We start from the raw sequence: 18,976 nt of genomic DNA on the forward strand, positions 1-18,976 counted from the left end.
AAGAAGAATATGCGATGAAAAGGAATGACACGTGTGCGAGTGTTAGCATGGAGTCTGTTGTTGTTGTTTAGTTTTTCGTTCGTCGTTTAAAATACTACATCATCACACTACTATTTAACGTCTAGTCATGAACGCCCTACCCCGAGCAGTGGTAGGGGTGGGGCAGAGAATCCATTCCCCATTTCATTCTCGTTCCAGACTCTCGATTGCGACTCACAAAAACTGAGGTCCCCGACGGAACGGAACAGGTTTACCCGGTTTCCTGTGATAACATTGTAATGCTAGATAGGTACCGTCCAGCAACTTCCACTTGATTGGCGAGGTGGCAAGCAGTCAGAGCGCACAGAGTTGTCCCCTCTTGTGCCGGTTTACTTATGCGCACGAATGCCATGTTGCAGGCTCTTTTTTGTCATTCACGGAGCCTACGATTGCTCATTGCGGTATTGGAAAGATTTTGCGTCCCTATGTCTTTAGCACACAAAGAAAAAAAAGCTATATTGATCAGCTTCTGCAAACAATGGCGAAATTTATTTCATCCACATCCATTGTCATTTGAGAGAAGTTTATTCTCTCTTAGCCTAAGGGCTAAGGTAGAAGTTCAATGAGGTAACTCTGCTTCCATCAAAGCGAATACTCCGTGTCCCGTATCGGTCACCCGGCAAGCCAGCCAGTAGGCCCAAACCGGAGAGCAACGTTTTTGCGGCCAGCTGCTTAGTAGAAGAAAACCAAAATTGGATAAATAGATACCCGCCAACCATTACAGGAATAATAATTGAACATACATGATAATGGCATACATCACATCACATCCTCCCCCTCGGCACAAACATACCAACAAACATATCTACGAGTAAAACGTCTTCATTATAAGCAGCGTAATGAAAATAAAAAGTTAAAAACGTAAAGCAACAATTGACCCGACAAACTAAAACTAAATGGACAGAAGAGATTAACGTGCGTTTCGTTTGTAGTATTAGAAAAAAAAACGCTAAGGAATTTGCGGTCATACATTATGCAAGGCAGCACCGATATAGAGACGAAAAAACGGGAGGAAAATGAAAATATGAGATTGCTCCAGCTTTAACCGATATCCCATAAATACCAAGTAGCGGAGTACGCGAGAAAGTCTCCGTCGAAAGACAGACAGGTTAAATAGGGGCTAATGGCCTGCTTTCACGAATCAAACTTTGAACGCAAGTTGAATCATAAAATGGAACTGGCTAAGCGAAAAGCAGCTAGAGCAAGAGATTAGCGGCAGGAGCGGCTTGGAATGCTGGTGAACTTTATACTATACATTTGTAACGAAAGGAAAAGAACCATCAACGGACTTTGTGTTCAGTTGGACATTACCTAAATACTACTAGCATTAATACAGAAGAATCTCTTACAAAAAGTCTGGCGGAACGATCAAGAGATGATTCTTACTAAACAGAAGAAGGCGGTGAAGAGGAAAAAAAACATACAAACCGTATCGTGTTAAATTTTAGCTGTCTCTGAATAGGGCGAAATATTATTCTACCTTACCATATATACGTCACACACCACATACAATTTAGGACCACACGAGATTGTTATCGAAACCAAAAGAAAATGAAGTAAATCACAAGAGGGTGGGATAAGAAAAGAAAAAATCGTTTCGAATGAAGATAAAATTAATTGATTGAAAAAGAAAATTACTATAGATTTAAAGAAACGATGATTTGATGGGCGTCCATAGGGAAAACCATTTACTCTAATCGTAACGAAAGTAGAAATGCTACGCTGCTAGAAAGGCAGGAATAAGAAAGGCCAAAAAACCAAAGCGTGCCGGAGACCACAAGAAACGCCACCTGCTGTGGTGACACACGTGAGGTGTGAGGGGCAGGTTAATTGTGTTTTCCGGTGAGTAAAATTCACGTACAATAATTTCCATCAGGAATTTTTTCCCCGTGTCAAGCTAAGACGTAAAGATGAGGAGAGAATAAAACAACCCAGTATAAGAAATTAAACACCTCGAATGTAGCTTCCCGGGTATATTTTATTTCTTTGTCAATGCGCAACGCATCGAATGGGTCCGTTAAACCCATCGCGTAAGAAACAAACGTGGACGTCGGCAGCGATTAATTTCGTTGTCTCGTCAAACAATTTGCTAGAGGAAAATTTTTGCTTTGCTTCCCTTGAACGCCTGGAATGATGTCCTTGCCGGTCGGCTGCTATACGAACCAAATTCAAATGGGATCAAAAAGGAATGTTCGTTTCTGTCCATCAGCTATGTATATGGGGCTGTTTTTCCTTTCTACTGTCGGATTTGCCGATCCTCGTCGGATGTCGGTAGTATCGAAATCGGAAAACCATCGTCAACTTGTGTTGCCACCATAGCCGGTAGGAAGGGTACCGTAGTATTAAATCGAACAACACCGTATTCTAAGAGATGTGAAGGAAGGAAAGCATTTGCGTGATCAAACTGGGAATGAATCCCTGAGGGATAATGTATGTCAAACTACTGAAAAACCCCCCTTCACCTCCCCAGAGAGAAGAGGATGCGTTTCTTCGCGGTGGGGTTTAAAAACTATAAAGAAATAAGAAGCCCCCACCCACAAAGCAAACATTTAAATAAGCTTTTTGCCAATGTGCTGTTTTAAGCATATGAACCGAACAGAGAATTCAAACGAAACGAACCTGGCGGCGGATTACGATCCTCTCGAACATCACTCCCTATCCTACATGCTCGCGAAAACAGACGTAATACACTCAACATCAAGCATTAATTGGTGAAGTATATAGATTGAATTAAGTAAATTACAAAACCGAGAACCAACAAAACGGGAGCGAGCAAAAGGGTGGAAGTAAAATGCGCTATTTAATAAATTTAAATTACAATTTCTCATTGTGTTTTTTGTCTGTTAATAATTACAATCACTCCGTTTGCGTGCTATATCACACTTTATTCTTTTCAACTTGTATTTAACCTTCTCTTTTCAATCAGCTGGTCAACAACAACAAAATGGGAGAAGTTTCCGTTTATCGTCCTCTACGCATCGTTCGATACATCTGTGTTCCTTGGCGGGCCAGTTCGTCCGCACGCTCGTTTCCTGCGATGCCGCAGTGTGCATCGACGTGATTCCACTTGATCTCGATATCGCCAGAACTTAGCTCCCGTTCAAGCTCCTGAAAGTCAGTCTTGTTCTTAACCTCGCCGCCGCTTGCCAGCGTCCAGTTGCGCCGTTTCCAGCCCGGCAGCCACTTGGTGATGGAATTGATCAGGAACTGAGAGTCCGTATTGACCATAAGCCGACGGACGCCCTGTGCTCTGGCGAGTCGTATAGCCATCGAGGCAGCCTGTATTTCGCCGCAATTATTCGTCGCTCGGCCACTGACGGGCTGGGCGGTATTTCTAAAACAAAAAAACAATAAAAGTATGTGAAAAGAATACACAACTCTTAGCAGAGTAACTTACAAGGCATGACCTTCGCCGAAGTACACTCCTAAGCCGGCAGCAGCGTGCGCCTGTCCATTACCCTCGCACGATCCGTCCGTGTACACGTGAACAAATCCGTCATCATCCTGCGAAAAGTAGTGCAGCCCATATTTCACCATTTTGCTGACCGGCTTCGGTGCTTCATCGAGAAGGATAGTCTTTTTGAATTGTTTTTTAACCGGCTGCGTCGTATCCGCACCGGTGGTAAAACTTCGTTTTCCTACCGTGCTACCTCTGCCCCAGTTTGTACTCGACACAGCGCTAGATCCACCGCTATTTTGCTGAACAAAATTGTTCGCTTCCGATTCCGTGGCAAACTTTTTGAACCGAGCACCGGTGAATCCATTCACTTGTTGCTGGCACTCTGGCCTGAAAACGAGAGCGAGAGGATTTTCCAATAGATGATATCATCCTTTGGCCCAGTTTAATGAGACGCCGCTATGGCCTAAAACTTACCACGTGTTATAAATTCCAACCTGGCGTCCTTTGGCTACTGCATAGAACGGCATCTTTAGAATTCTGTCCAGCGACTGCCATAAAAACAACATCCAAGCAATGCTTTCCGTTGATCTGTCAGGATATCTACGAACGGCCGATCCGTTCGTGGAGGATCTGCAATTTTGCCCGAGAAACACTTTGTTTACGTTTGTTGGCTGACATTTCATAATGCAGCGCTTCTCAAGGTTTTTGAGACATTCACATCCCGCTAGGCAGCTCGAAATATCGTCCTCAAAACGTCCTCCGCGCGAACAAACGTCCTCCATTTTTGTATGGGGATGAAACAAAAGGAGAACGTTTTTCGAGCAATCGTCCTCCTTGTCCTCCTCACCATACAAAACTGCTCGATGTTTGTGTCATGGAGGACGTTTTTGAGGACGATTTGCTCGAAATTGCCTAGCGGGATTCAAGTCCATCTTGATAGTCGCACAACGGGTTTACCCCAATGTCTACCTACAAAGTGCTGGTACTTCTTGTTCCTAGTACCTTCCTTCTAGTTACGCTTTCGAGAGCGTATGCCACGGAAGGGAGAAAGGGAGTGTATATGGAAGGGTTTAAGATAGGAACAGATTGACCCTGTTCTTCTTCTTCTTTCGCTATGCGAGGGGTATATCCTCCTACGCTAAGTCGAACGTTTGTTCCCTTACTCGTAATCAGAGGCGTACCGACTCTGTCCGAACTCCTATAAAGGGGCTCGTCCTTTGGGACCGGCTATAAAAGCCATATGTCCACCCGCCGTCCACGGGAGAGATAATTCCTTCCGTTGTCAGGACACAAGAACTCGTGGTCCGCTTGATTGACTCAAACAGCACGAGATGTGGGGCAGCTAGGATTTGGATTGACCCTGTTGATTATTAACTGCAAACAAGGAGATTGGTAAGAACACTGTACCAATAGAGTTCAAGATGGATAATGATTTATAAACGTTTATTAAGCGTGCTAGCTTAAAAACTCGCTGATGGCTGCCTTATTGCATTATTTTCCATGAACCTCAGTTACCACAATGCTTACCAAATAAAAAGTTATCGCATGCCTTCGGACTGACCTCACTCCGTGAGCCATCGATTGCCCCGCCATGCGACACCGGACATATGTCCCATGCGCGAACCAGCCAATGTTTTAAAAAACAACCGTTTATGCTGACTATGGACGTTCACTACTGACTCAAAACAAATACGAACTTTTTTTTCTGAATCGAATTTTATTGGTTTAAAATGTGCACTTTACAATTTGGTATGATATTTAAGCATAGAGTATTTTACGTAATAGCGATAAACACTAAATTGAGTAAATGTGTAGGAATTGTTTGATAGTTTAATCGATCTCGCCTGCCTCCAAATCGGATGATATGTCATCGACACCTTCCAATTTAATTGAGACGGATTCCGACGACACATCGTCCGCTTCCTCCAGCTTGACGGTGTTTACTTTAATCTCTTCATTTGCAGCATGTTTGTCTGTTTGTGCCTCTACTGGAGCCTCAACATCAACGGAAACCGTCTGATCAACGGACGCGTTCTCTAGGCTGTCCTCCAATTCTTCCTGTTTAATATCGTGCGTGTCGATCGCGTCCGGTGAACATGATTTTCCGAAGTGCTCGTCTGAATCGGAAATATCTTCCAGCCCAAGGTCGTCATCCTCGGATAAGGAACTGTATTCGAACCCGGTTGGTCCCGTTTCTACCTTTCGGTCTGCAGTGGGGGGTTCGAGTTGTTCCGTTGGACTCTTACGTTCCTTGAGCGGACTCGGTTTAATATCCTCAAGAGAAGTATTATCAGTGGGTTTATCAAGTTTTACGTCCTCTTCTTCACTATTGATACTACTGCCGAACGAACCGTGTCGATTACGTTTTCTTTTACGCAGAGAAACACTACCCTCATCGCTGGAATGCGAAGCGTCGCTACTGGAACCGCTTCCGACGCTGCTCTTGCTGGATCTCGAGCTGCGATTCATTTGATACTGCTTTGGCAGGCGGGCCGACTCGGGCAGAAACACCGAAGCGTTCTTACGTTCGCGTTGCCTTTTCGCAGCCTCCTCTGCCGGATCGGAACGATGCTCCTCATCTTGTCGGTTGCCGTTGCTGGGTGAGTCAAGCTTTCTATCTCCCTGTTGCTCATCGTCATCATCTTCCATCGGTTCCATTCCATCACCCGCTCCCCCTCCTGTAGATGATGCGCCCATGCGAAGCCCCGCTGCCGATCGGGGAACCTTCTGCCGCTTCAAACTTTGCGCAATCACGCGCTTCTGGTGATCGAGCTGCGGAAACAGATCCTTGGAGTTTTCCAGCGCCTGCTTTGCCGCATTCATTTCCGCCTGCTGGATGCTATGCCCGTCGGCACAAGCGAGCCGCTTCCCGCGGAAGTACACCGCGACCGAGTAGACGCGCGTATTGGTTGGCCCGGTACACTCGATCACCTTGTATACCGGTATGTCCGGTTCGCCGCCATCCATTGTGCGCAGCGTTAGGCAGCACTGCTGCAGCTTCGACTTCGGATCGTTCCAGTCCTGGTTCATGATGAAGTCTTGCAGCCGCGGAAACAGACACACGTGGCAGAACGTTTCGCAGTACTCCAGCTTCTTGTCGACGTAGAGCGCACCGAGAAAGGCCTCCAGCAAATCGGCCCGATCCTTGGTTTTCAGGTCCGCCTTCGGGTTCGAGTAGACCGCGTACTGCGTCATGCCGAGATCGTCACAAACGACCGCCTGGGTGCGATTGTTTACCAGCGAGCTGCGCAGCAGCGACAGATGGCCCTCGTGGTGCTCCGGAAAGTGCCGGTACAGGTACTCCGAGCAGATCAACTGCAACACCGTGTCGCCCAGGAACTCGAGCCGCTGGTTGGACCCGAGCGTAAGATTTGTGAATCCAATCGAACGATCGGTGAACGCTCTCGCCAGCAGCCGGATGTGGTTGAAGCTAACCCCGATCGATTCCTCGAAGCGTGTCAACGTTTTGAGCATCTCGAAGGACTCGATGTGATGCCGATCGCCAAACGGTTCCTGTTCCTGCAACGGATGGCGCGGGTAGTTCACCCAGATGTCGCGCAACGATTCGTCCTCCTGGAAGAGGGCGTACGCAAACACCCGGTCGGCCACCTCGATTCCACCATCGAGCAGGAGCGCCCCCATAAGGGCTTCGAAACAGTTCGCTAGCGCATGCCGTAGCTCTAGCTCGTGGCAAAGATCCGAACCGTGTGCGTACAACATAAATTCCTCCAGGTGAAGCTTCTTTGCCAGCACGGCCAAATGTTGGTTCTGTACGATCGCGGCTCGGTACGTCGCGAGACCACCCTCCTCCAGGTCCGGAAACATATGGAACAGATGGATGGAGGTGATAAACTCCACCACGGCATCACCAAGAAACTCTAGCCGCTCGTTGTGTGTAATATTACTGTCCGTTTCATTCTCCTTCCCGAACCGCGACATTATGCTGATAAGCGTGTTGATGCCTCGCTTACGGGTGTTCATGTAGTGTATCTTCCGATCGCCGTACTCGGGTTGTCGGATGCCACAATTTGTCAGGCTGTTCCGTGCGTGGTCGGGATTCGTGCCAAAGTTTTCCTTGTACGATGGGTGTGTGAGGGCCAGCTGGAGCGTGTAACGGTTGGTGAACGTGTACCCGATGTACTTCTCGAGCACGTTCAGCGCTCGGTGAAAGCGCAGATGGCCGGTGAGAACTGGAATCAGCATCGCGTGCTGCACCATATCGCACATTATGCCCGTCCGGTGGAACGCCTTCGCACTGACCGCGATCGTAATGTTGCGCTTCATGCGTCCCTGCATGCGCATTTCTAGCAGACGATTTTCCTTCGCCTCCAGCTTGCGCTTGTCCTCGAACGATGGCTTGGACATGTTGGCAACCAGGTGGCGAAACTTGATGTACTCCCTCCAGGCCTTTTGGTACTCGGGATTGCCGGCGTAGCTCAGCTGCGGTGGCCTGATGCCGAAATGGACGATCACCGGGTGCATCAGGCCGTTTTCGTCCACTGCCGTCGCTTCCGGTACGTCACCTACGTTCCGATCGAGCTGGTCCACCCTGACCGAGCACGGTTTCATGCCCGGATTCGTCACCACCATGCCCTTCACGTAGTCCACGTAGTCCTGCCACTCGTTCTGGCTCATGTCCATCATTTCCTTGAGCATATCGGGCGGCACCAACGGGCCCGAATTGTCCAGCAGGTAGCGCAACACTTCGCTCATCGCAAGCACCTCCTTGCCATTGTCCGGCAAATCACGGACGAAGCGAGGCAAGAAGTGATAGCACGGGCAGGAGTTGTCCTCCGTCGAGCCGGACGGTTGCACGGTAAAGTCAACCAGTTCGAGCAGCTCCCGGAAGAGATAACGATCGAACAGGTCCAGCTCGCGGATGGTGAAGTTTTCCGGCATTTTCTCCTCAATGTAGAGGATGGTGTACTCGATGTTGAAGCGAATCACCTTGCATGTTGGCAACTCATCGATCGGTTCGTGTGCCAACAGAGAGAATCCTTCGAACAGGAACTCGTGCTGATCGTGCTTGATGATGGTGGGCGTTTTCGTAAGAAAATTCGTCGGGGGAGAAATAGTGATGCTAAAACGAAATAATTAACAAATGAAAAAGGTAAGTATTCGTTTTAAGTGGGTTATTTAATTCGACCGGTTTGTATTTTTCTCAGCTATCAGCTGTAACTTTAATATTTTTTAACGAGTTTTGAGTATCGATAATTTATTTTGGGATATTTGATATAACGAAATAAATGTTAAAAAAAAATTAAATAAACTCAGATTTTTCACTATTGGAATTGTAAAACAATTACTGTGGCACCAACACATGTGGTTATACCTATACAATAATAGTTGACATCGATTTCTTCAATCCTTACCGATAATGGTGCAACTTGTCCGCGTTGTTTGAGTTGGGTGCACATTTAGGGAATCCCTCTTCGCCCGGGTACTTTCCATGCCGTATACCCGTCCGCCTGGACCGCGCCGAACAGCGACACAGTGGGCCATCGTTCATTTCACCCGGATCGTTGTACCAGAGGTCCACGTGCAGGCGTAGTGGATGCTTTATCTTTGCCGTCAACTCCTCCATGCTACACTCATCCTCGAACTCAATCTCATCGTCGGAAGACTCGGATGAGGACGAACATTTGTCGTGCTTGTGGCGGCACATTTTCATCTTACGTTTACGCGGCGGCGGATTGTACGGCGGTTGCGTGGCACGGATCCGTTCGGCCCGCCGTATGAGCTCCTCGTCGAACAGGGTGCAAAGGGCATCCAGGCGTCCCGTCGATTGGACGACCCGATCCGAGACGCGTTTGTAGTATAGTTCCGCCGGCGATGAGCGTACCCAGAGCGTACGATCTTCATCGTTCGCCATCTCGACGAGCTTGCGGGCAATGTCCTCGGATGTTTCACAATAGTTACGGCACCATTTGGACAGGATTTCCGCACGTTCAGTGTCCTGAATCAGGTAAAAATATTTTGAACAAAATTGAATACATTTTTTTAAGTGAAATAATTGATTTTTTACTATCATACCACTTTGAACCGAGAATGACGAGTACTCCTCCGTTCCCCGGAAGAAGAACCGTGATCTTCCGACTCTCGTCTGCACGACGATGAACGATCTAGTCTGGATCGACTAGAGCGATCGACATTTGCGGGGACTGAGTGTGACCTTCCGCTGCCCATGGAATGGTGCTTCGAAGCAGATTGTCGAGCATACGAGGAGGAGGGCCTGTGAGATGACGAAGGATGAACATACCCACTGTTTCCGGCGCTACCAGAACTTGCATGAGGTGATTCTCCGTAGCGTCTCCCGGACGAATAGTTTGAGCCACCTCCCGAGTATCCATGGTGTTTATATGGTGGGTTATTTATTGATTGGTGGTACTGACCGGAACCTGTACTGTTCCCTGCTCTATCGCGATAGTATGGAGCTGGTGGTGGTGGGTTTCTTCCCGCATTAACGAAGTTCGGTGGAGGAATATTGAAATTAGGCAAAGAAAATCCTGCATTGCCCTGGGGATTCCCACTAACACTCGGTGGAGGAAGCGATGTGCCATGGCTGTACGGAGGTGGTCCCCTTTGAGCAGGATAATTGTTTTGTCTCGCAGAAGAATGATAATGTGGTTGACGTTGGTGGCTCATACTGTCCGCAGCGGTATTGGTTGTTTCTATTGTTCGAACACAGAAATGGCACTACTTATCATGGCCACCGGTATCAACACGAACAATATTTTTACATTCAAGAATTTGCCGGATTTTCACGGGTTTGGCAAATTCACTACAGTACGCCCGGTGGTGTCAACCAAAACAAACAAACACCTGTGAAAATGTTGCTTATAAGCAAGCCACATGCTCTCCACTATTTACGTTTTCATTTCATCGGGCATGCATTAGCCGTAGCTGTCAAAGTTCTCAATGACAATTCTCAACATCGTTTTGCAAAAAAGTCCGAAGGTTATACACGTAAATTAACTGAGCATTTCTTATCCAATAATACGGTAAATAAGGGTGTAAATCTGCAAAACTAGTAAAAATGTCCCTGCCATATAATCTACGAGTTCTCACACGACGCCTTCTGCTAAACAGGTGGTAAGTATCGCGCTCCAGTACCAATGAAACCTGCTCGCCGTATTTGTGTGCGCTAATCGGTCAAGTTTGTCCTTGCAGCTCCGCAACACAGTGGCGTACGTTTTCCAGTGAAACAGTCGAAACGAGTGGCCGGGCGAGTATCCTCGATGGGTCTACCGTCAATGTACCATCAAAGGCTATCGTGACCCCGTTGCCTCCGCTTTCGCAACCAATTCCAGATCTACCCCCCGTGCAGTACGCTCGGCCGGGAGATCAGAAAAACGTAACGCAAGTCACACGACTGAGTAATGGACTGCGGGTGGCATCGGAAAATCGATTCGGACAGTTTTGCACCGTCGGTGTGGTGATCGATTCTGGGCCACGCTATGAGCTGGCCTATCCGAGTGGCATTTCACACTTCCTGGAGAAGCTTGCCTTTCAGTCGACCTCCGAGTACGCCGAGCGTGACGTTATTTTTCGTGAGCTTGAACTGCACGGAGGTATTTGCGACTGTCAAAGCTCGCGGGACACGTTCGTGTACGCGGCCAGTGCCGACAGCCGTGGGCTGGAGTCGGTGACGAGGATCTTGTCGGAGGTTGTGCTTCGGCCGCGACTTTCCGTGGATGAGGTAGAGCTTGCCCGGCAAGCGGTACAGTTCGACCTGGAAACGCTCGGCATGCGCCCGGAACAGGAACCCATTGTGATGGATATGGTGCACGCCGCGGCATATCGTGATAATACGCTCGGATTCCCCAAGCTTTGCCCAACGGAAAACGTTCCGAAGATTGATCGTGATACGCTGCTGTCGTACCTTCGACTGCATCACTCCCCCGAGCGGATGGTGCTGGCCGGTGTAGGCGTTCCGCACGACGAGCTGGTCCGTTTGGCTGAACGCTACTTTGTCGAGGGTGCGGCCACCTGGGAGAGTGAAAAAAGTACCTCCCCGAACCCGAAAGGCGTTGACACATCGATCGCACAGTACACCGGTGGATCGAAGCTGGAAGAATGTGCCATCCCGGTGTACGCAGCAGTCGGACTGCCAGAGCTGGCGCATGTTGTAATCGGTCTACGGGGATGTTCGCACCAGGATAAGGATTTCATTGCCGCCTGTGTGCTCAACATGATGATGGGTGGGGGCGGATCGTTCTCCGCTGGTGGACCCGGGAAGGGTATGTATACACGACTGTACACGAACGTACTGAATCGATACCACTGGATGTACAGCGCGACGGCGTACAATCACGCTTATGCAGACACCGGTCTGTTTTGCATCCATGCTACCGCACCACCGACGCACGTGCGCAATTTGGTTGAGGTCATTACCCGGGAACTATTCACGATGCAATCCCGACCGGGAGATCAGGAACTGCGCCGAGCGAAAACGCAACTACAGTCCATGCTGCTTATGAACCTTGAAGCCCGACCGGTCGTGTTCGAGGACATCGGAAGGCAGGTGTTGGCCACTGGCGAACGTCGGCGCCCGGAGCATTTCATTCAGGAAATTGGTAAACATTTGATTCCTTTGACAAATTTCCCTAAAAGCATCATTGAGTAATTTCATATACCCTATTTTTTTTTGTAGAAAAAATCACCGCTGAAGATGTGCAAAACGTGGCCCGTAAAATGCTCTCATCTGCTCCGGCACTGGCCGCACGAGGCGAAATCAAGGGAATTCCTGAAGTAAAAGATATCCACATAGCACTAGCGAACGAAGGGCGTCTTCCCGGCAACCGCCGATTGACATTGTTCCGATAGACGAAGCGGCTGAAAAACGTAAGGGGACCGAGCAATTGCATCAGGTGCAGCACAAGAATTGTGCGGGCTATGAAAATACGTCTTTAGAACGATGAGCCTTGGGTGTTTTTCGTTTGTTTTTAGGACATTGTATGATGGATTAGAGATGTGACCATTTCGAAACTGTGTTTTTCTTTTGTAATGAATTTTAGATTAAAGGAAGATTAGAAACATGTCGAGTAGGAACCTAGGCACGTGTAGGCAAGTGAGGGAGTCCGAAAGGTGCTAAAAGCATTGGAAGGAGAGGGTATTGCGTCGAAACAGCTTGTGACGTCAAACCGAATAACTGCATTCAATATATTTCAAAAACCTACCGTCAATGGGGTGTCTTTCGTATTTGAATTAGTTTTATATTTTTTGTTTTTCTTATCAATGAGATAACACTTACGTTCATTTAACGATTTCTATTGATTCTGCATGGGGTATTCACATTGGGTAATCGTCAGTTGTGCTCGAAAATTTTGACATATTCCGTTTATTTTACCTACCGGGAGGTTATTCCATACTAAAACTATTGACTCAAAAAGTTGTTCTCATCTCTATAAAAAACGACCATATCATCGTCAATGTTGTTTTAAACTGTTGTCTATATTTTGCCATATTTGTTTATCCGTGATTCGAAGGTGGTTCACACTTTGCCCCCTTTCCTTTTCAGCCCTTCTCGTTCTTTCTCTTTTGGTGCCCTATGTGGTCGATTGCTTTCTCTAAATCGAAAATTAACATATTGCACTACGAAATAGCAACAAAAGGGAGGTTGATGACTTGTACATGTACGTCCCCGGGAGGGCGTGTAAATGGACGCCTTTGGCCTTATCTCGTTGGTTTTTGCGCGCTAAGGTGGGTGACTTTTAAACATTTCTTTAAAACCTTAATTTGCACAAAGAAATTGTTAAGAAACATTAAGCGTCCTCGGGGCAGTTGTTACTGAAATCAGAAGGTTACAATGTTTCTTACAGTAAAATTAAAAAATGTTTAAAGTGGGATAACCGATGCGAATAAAATGCTTCTAATGCCCAACCGTAGATGCCCAACGCATAAATGCTATCCCCGTAGAACGTAGAAAGTAAGAGCATGATTTTCAGTCGTTCGATGAATGAACCTCCTCCTTCGTAGATGGTGATACAGGATTATAATTTAAATTGCATATACTTTAACTATTTGTTTGGGGGCGAAACTCGTCAGAAGCGCCGTTTTCATCTGAAGTGCAACAAACACGGTTCTTCAATTCAAAGTTAAAGCACATCATTTTGCGCCTCCCGTTCTGTTTTCCGGTTCTATCATCTAGTGTATTGGTTAGCCGCACGCAATAATCGTGCAATATGACTCATTTACCCCAAAACTAGCTGCCAAACAGCTCAGTCACACGTGCAGAGATCTCGCAGACCCATAGCGACAAACGAACTACGGCTAGAGTGTTGTGTGTATGTGGATGAGTTTTGTTTTTTTATTCGATGGCTTTCTGTCCCCGCTGGCGGAACTGACTCCGATGAATTACTTTAGTCTAATCTGGTGTTGCGCGGTACTGCTCTGCCAGTTAAGTAATAATGTCCGTCTTTCTTCGCGTTTCGCCAAACAGGAACGAACAAACTCGATCGACGAAGAACGCAAGCAATAGGTCCGCTACCAGCACGGTTACAAGAATTCGTCGGTACTGTTTGGTGAAAAGATAGTCAACAATTGAAGTTAAGATGTGAGTACTACTGAAGAGCCAACTTCATACTTACATCCGGTTCGAAGTCAATCACCTCGAACGTGGACAGCAGATCGGGCACAATGCCCAACGCCAGACAGAACACGATCGCACTCGAGCTGAAGATCGCGTACGAAAGTAATCGGTTCTCGCGCAGACTCTCCATGAACGGGTGCCCCTTGTAGTTAACGGCGACCGTTGCGATTTGCATGGCAATGCCGATAATGTACACCGTGCTGTTGATGATGTTCGGTTCGAATTCCTGCTTCTCATCCGGCGCTAGGTCCACGTTGAGCTTCACTTTGCCTTCCCTGTGGGGACCATTTAGAAAACATAATTCCCAAGACAGAAGCAAAATTGAGCAGTTTCGGACTCACCTTGGAGGGGATCGTTCGGTTGCCTCGTGCACCAGGTAGATGAGGGCGGAGAAGTGCACCGCAAACTGGGCCAAAATCGTCGTCACGGAGTAGAGGTTAAAGATGTTTGGCAGTGGTGCCTGCTTCGAAAGGACTTTCAGCGGCTTCGAGCGGGTGATGAAGAGGAAGCTGGCCGCCGTTAGCAACCCGTGCAGGGTGAGCTGCGTGTCGCTGTGCTTCACACCGTCAATGTAGAGTACCGACTGGCAGTAGGCGGATATCAGTGCGTTGAGGGCCAAGATTTTGAACATTTGAAGCGTAGTAACCAGCGTGCAGCGTCCTTGCTTGATGATGTGACAAACTGCAAAAGTGAGAACGATAAAAAAAACATTAATTATTTCACTATCAATCAAAGAAGCCTTTTAAACTCTTATTTTTAGAGAAAGCTTCTAGTACTGCATGGAAACGAAAACTAGCTGTTCGAGAAGACAATTTTGAAGAAAGGTTAGATAAAAGTTTAGCATATCTACAGTAGGCCGCAAAATAGAACGTATAGCTAATAAAAAACTGTTTTTTCCATAATAACTCGAGGAAACATTTACATAATTCATATCTTTAAATGTACTTCTGTAACAAATTAAAGTGAAATTAAACATACAAATTGCTTTATTATATGTAAGTTGTTTAATCCCTTTCATACGAAACAAATATCTTGCCTTTTTTGTATTGTAAACTTGAGCGTACAGGTGCAACTTTACTAAACATAACTTGTCTTCTGGAACTTCTCCAACCTGTCGTCAGTTTTATTTGCCAAATTGGCACTTAATAGGGTACTGCAACGTGAATCCAGGTTATTGATATATGTTGCCATGTAAACTAGTTACGGAAAAGAGGACTGACTGTGCTATGGTCACGTCGTTTTAGCGCACAGAGGTGGCCAAGTGAAAAATAAAAGAACACTAAATGGATCCTAAAAAAGCATTCTACAACTGACCTAGAAACTACTTAACACCCTTAGAAGGTATGTTAGAGCTGATAACAAGCGTGTTATGTTTTATTAAATTGTATATCAATTTGTTCAATAGAGCAGAACATATAGAGAATATGTAAATATCAATTGAAATAATGAACTATCATTAAAGTATGAAAACCATATTCGAAGACCCGTAACAGTGGCATATGTTTTTTTTTATAGTTCTCCAGACAGATTAAACATCGTGAAATAGTAGTAAGTGTACGCTCAATTCTGCGGTCGACTGTATATAGACATTCTTTGAAAATTTAACATCCCCATTTAACATGCAAGTCCTTAATAAACAGAATTTGGATAAAGATTTAAGCTTAATTTTAAATACTTTCGGTAATTGCCATGTTAATGCATTTTGCAACGCTGATAAGGCATCAATTACTTACCGCAGTTTATAGACGAAAGCCGGCTTGTGAATGGTGCCGCAATGCTCGCATCACCGAGCTTCACAATCTGTACCTGGTCCTCGTCCATTTCCTTCAGCGCTTTCTGTAACCGCTCCTGGGCGGCACTTTGATTTTCCCTCGCCCGCATAATTGCACGCTCACGAGGAGTCAACTGTTTCCGGCTGGCTTCATCCGTCCCTACAGTACCGCTGCCAGCCGATGGTCCCTTAATGGCCTTCTTCTTTTCATCCTTTTCGTCCTGCTGTTGCACCTTCTTCGATCGGGATGGCATGTGGCTGAGCAGGGACACCCCGACGTGGGCGTGTTTCAGGGCACCGACGTCGTTGGTACCGTCACCACACATAAGCGTATAGTATCCGAGCTTCTTCAGTGTCGTGATGACGTACTCCTTCTGTTTCGGTGCGAATCGTGCGAATACGGTCGCGTAGGGAATCAACTGCTGGAGGTATGCATTCCGCTCCCGGTCGAGATACTGAAGACCCTCGCCAGTGATACAGAAATCGTACTCCCGGTAGAGTTCCTTCACGGTTTGCCCGTCCACTGGCACCTGTACATCCTGATTGATTGATTCCCAGTGCCACTCGGTGGTGACGGCTTTGTTACCATTCGAGGTTTCTTCCGGTGGTGTTAAGATTACGATCGTTCTACGGCTGAATCGAAGTTCCTTCGCCACGTGACACGCCGTCAATGGATTGTCTCCCGTGATCATCATGACCTTGTGCGAAGCCTGTATGATCTCCTTGATGGCATACTTCGAGTCTGGCTTGAGGGGACAGGAAATTATGATAAATCCAGCAAACTCCAGATCGCGCTCCACATCGTCCCGTTTAAGCTCCCGGACGGTGTTGGTGTCCAGCGTACCGAACGATTTGTAACCTAGCGCAAGCACACGGGCTCCACGGCGTGAATACTCCAGGTACGTGCGTTCGTAGTGTTCCGGAACGTGCTTGAGCATCTTAACGATAACTTCCGGGGCACCCTTGACCGTGCCAATGTAGCAGGTGTCGTTCGTGAACGGTATAAGGTAGCCCGCTAGCACGGACATGCGCTTCAGCGACGAGGAGAAATGGAACCGATGGTAGATCCGGAGTGCCTTGAACTTGCCACGCTTCGGCACGACCGATTCACCCTTGGTGAGGTTCCACTCGATCGCCGTCAGAGTGGCTTTTTCCAGCGGATCACCAACGAGACCCTCGTCGAGTTGGACGAGCGAATGGCACGAACCGAGCACGTGTGCAGTGGGTTCCGGTATGTCACCGATCGGTACGATCGATGTGTCCGCCTTCAATCCAGCGATTCCTTCCACGACTAGATTATCGCTTGTAAGGGTACCCGTCTTGTCGAAGCAACAAATCTGCACCTTGCCAGCGAACGGCATACGGAACGGTTCCGTGCAGTAAACGAACACTTTTGCCAGCTGAAGGAGGGACGTGTTCACGGCCAATGACAACTCGATCGGTAGATCGGGAGGAATGATCGACGTAAGAATCAGCGTACATTCCAGGAACAGTTTGTACCGGTTACGTTCGGGATCCTCGGTGCCCTTGATCCACACGTATGCAGCGGCTGCGATTGCGAACACCAGCAGGAACAGAATGAAGGCAAACGTTTCGAGATTGTTCTCCGTCACACGTTTCACACCGAACAGGATCGTACGAAGGAGTTTTCCCTGAGAGGTGTTGAAACCAGTACGCAGGACGTAACCGATGCATCCATTATCCGGGGAACGCATGGCGGACTTGCTCGGCGCGGAATGCTGCACCACCTTTGTGCCACGAAACAGAACGTGCAGCTTTCCGTCGGCCTCGATGTCTAGCACTTTGTCATGCTCGTCCGTGTTGTTCTCGAGTGATTCCTTCATTTGAGGCACAGATTCACCCGTCAGCATGCTTTCGTCCACGATACACGACCCCCGGATTAACAGTAGATCGCACGGGACAAGGTTTTCATCCTGAGATCTTGTCACTGACACGAGATCGCCAGGAACAAGCTTAGCGGAGCTGATTGGTCGCCAACGTCGGTTGCGGAACACATTGATCGGGTACGGTTTGTTGCCCATCTTGCGGATCTCGGAGAGACTACGGAGTTGCTGTTGCACTAGCACACACTCAAAGATCACGAGCATGCAAAGCGTGAAGAGGGAATAGTACATGTACTCATCGAGGCACCAAAGTAACACGGAGAAGATCTGAAACACAAAGAACGGTGCCGTAGCTCGCTCCTTGAATAGCTCGAAAAACTCCGGTACAACCATCTCCATCTCGTTGTCACCGTACGTTGCTTGCGCCAGTGCCACATCGGCGTCCTCCAGGTGGCCCTTGGATTCGTAGTACTCTTCGTAGGTGTTGTGAATTGGAAAATCTACGCTACGGAACAGTGCCTTGTTCGGGTCCCAGAAGTATTTTGCCTTCTGAAATAGGAACCAGTACTGCGGCTCGTTGTCGTCGCCTTTAAAGTCAACGTCCGTTTCACGTTTGGCTTGATGAATCCGTACCAACTCCGAGGCACCATTGTTTTCCGTCGGAACAACTTTCACAATCGCTCCGGCACAGGGGGCTTTCGTTTTTCGGCAGTTAAGAAACGTCTGCACATGGACGCTCCAGAAGCAGCATAGGCACACGAGGATCTGCGTGAATCCGATTCCGGCCAGAAAGAGCAGCCCGGCGTCCCGGTACTCGTCGATGCCGTACACGAACACCCAGAGATACAGCCAGAGGGCATAGATAAGCATAAAGGGCATAACCGACCCACTCAGTGCCACCGGAAGCGGGATGTGGATGGTCGCATACTGCACCAGGTCGTCAAGCGATCCGCTGCTGGACAGCTTCTTCGTATCGTACCCCATCGTCGGGCTGCTTCCGGTCTGATTATTTGTCGCTCGATCCCAACAGCTTCAGAGCCAGCTTCCGACCAGCGTACTCGTTGCGCTCGTGGAATAGCGGTGGGGTGGAGGATGGGGTTGGGCGATGTTTAAAATTCACAACCGAAGATTTAACTCCGGAGAGGCTGGTACGGCACACACGGTTGAACCTAAAATCGAACCATTTTAACTTCTTCCCTCGTCAAGCCCGTGACTGTTTTCCACCAACCGGGATCGTACGCGACACGTGACGGTAGACGAACGAACCGAATGGGCTTTTCACGGGAAATACGGAAAAATCGAAGAAAAGTCTTTTCTACCGATCGCCGAAG

General features: G+C 47.8%; 4 protein-coding genes across 4 annotated transcripts; 1 reads left to right on the forward strand and 3 right to left on the reverse strand.

Annotated features, from left to right (window-relative positions):
- Positions 1-2,911: 2,911 nt before the first annotated feature.
- On the reverse strand, positions 2,912-4,005 carry LOC131293586 (ribonuclease H1). Its single transcript, XM_058321665.1, has 4 exons — positions 3,914-4,005; positions 3,682-3,826; positions 3,437-3,543; positions 2,912-3,373 (listed from the first exon to the last, which is right to left on the reverse strand). The coding sequence occupies exons 1-4, from the start codon at positions 4,003-4,005 to the stop codon at positions 3,001-3,003; spliced, it is 717 nt and encodes a 238-aa protein (XP_058177648.1). The 3' UTR covers positions 2,912-3,000.
- A 1,191-nt stretch (positions 4,006-5,196) lies between these two features.
- LOC131293587 (ribonuclease 3) lies at positions 5,197-10,084 on the reverse strand. The gene is made up of 3 exons (XM_058321666.1): positions 9,473-10,084; positions 8,812-9,395; positions 5,197-8,519 (listed from the first exon to the last, which is right to left on the reverse strand). Exons 1-3 carry the CDS (start codon positions 10,082-10,084, stop codon positions 5,270-5,272), a joined length of 4,446 nt encoding a protein of 1,481 aa, XP_058177649.1. The 3' UTR covers positions 5,197-5,269.
- A 305-nt stretch (positions 10,085-10,389) lies between these two features.
- On the forward strand, positions 10,390-12,363 carry LOC131285893 (mitochondrial-processing peptidase subunit alpha). Its single transcript, XM_058314751.1, has 3 exons — positions 10,390-10,531; positions 10,610-12,015; positions 12,093-12,363. Exons 1-3 carry the CDS (start codon positions 10,476-10,478, stop codon positions 12,263-12,265), a joined length of 1,635 nt encoding a protein of 544 aa, XP_058170734.1. The 5' UTR covers positions 10,390-10,475; the 3' UTR covers positions 12,266-12,363.
- A 1,140-nt stretch (positions 12,364-13,503) lies between these two features.
- LOC131281683 (endoplasmic reticulum transmembrane helix translocase) lies at positions 13,504-18,751 on the reverse strand. The gene is made up of 4 exons (XM_058311031.1): positions 15,764-18,751; positions 14,372-14,711; positions 14,029-14,305; positions 13,504-13,955 (listed from the first exon to the last, which is right to left on the reverse strand). Exons 1-4 carry the CDS (start codon positions 18,627-18,629, stop codon positions 13,839-13,841), a joined length of 3,600 nt encoding a protein of 1,199 aa, XP_058167014.1. The 5' UTR covers positions 18,630-18,751; the 3' UTR covers positions 13,504-13,838.
- Between the last annotated feature and the right edge of the window lie 225 nt (positions 18,752-18,976).

This window comes from Anopheles ziemanni, chromosome 2 (assembly GCF_943734765.1).
Source record: "Anopheles ziemanni chromosome 2, idAnoZiCoDA_A2_x.2, whole genome shotgun sequence".
NCBI lineage: Eukaryota > Metazoa > Arthropoda > Insecta > Diptera > Culicidae > Anopheles > Anopheles ziemanni.

Coding starts and splice junctions, on each gene's coding strand:
- LOC131293586 (XM_058321665.1), bottom strand. CDS start 4,005: ATGTTGTTTTTATGGCAGTCGCTGGACAGAATTCTAAAGATGCCGTTC. Junction 3,827..3,913: donor GTTGGAATTTATAACACGTG/GTAAGTTTTAGG, acceptor TCTCGTTTTCAG/GCCAGAGTGCCAGCAACAAG. Junction 3,374..3,436: donor TTCGGCGAAGGTCATGCCTT/GTAAGTTACTCT, acceptor TTTTTGTTTTAG/AAATACCGCCCAGCCCGTCA.
- LOC131281683 (XM_058311031.1), bottom strand. CDS start 18,629: ATGGGGTACGATACGAAGAAGCTGTCCAGCAGCGGATCGCTTGACGAC. Junction 14,712..15,763: donor GCTTTCGTCTATAAACTGCG/GTAAGTAATTGA, acceptor TCACTTTTGCAG/TTTGTCACATCATCAAGCAA. Junction 14,306..14,371: donor ACCGAACGATCCCCTCCAAG/GTGAGTCCGAAA, acceptor TGGTCCCCACAG/GGAAGGCAAAGTGAAGCTCA.
- LOC131293587 (XM_058321666.1), bottom strand. CDS start 10,084: ATGAGCCACCAACGTCAACCACATTATCATTCTTCTGCGAGACAAAAC. Junction 9,396..9,472: donor GTCATTCTCGGTTCAAAGTG/GTATGATAGTAA, acceptor TACCTGATTCAG/GACACTGAACGTGCGGAAAT. Junction 8,520..8,811: donor GACAAGTTGCACCATTATCG/GTAAGGATTGAA, acceptor ATTTCGTTTTAG/CATCACTATTTCTCCCCCGA.
- LOC131285893 (XM_058314751.1), top strand. CDS start 10,476: ATGTCCCTGCCATATAATCTACGAGTTCTCACACGACGCCTTCTGCTA. Junction 10,532..10,609: donor CGCCTTCTGCTAAACAGGTG/GTAAGTATCGCG, acceptor TTGTCCTTGCAG/CTCCGCAACACAGTGGCGTA. Junction 12,016..12,092: donor GCATTTCATTCAGGAAATTG/GTAAACATTTGA, acceptor TTTTTTTTGTAG/AAAAAATCACCGCTGAAGAT.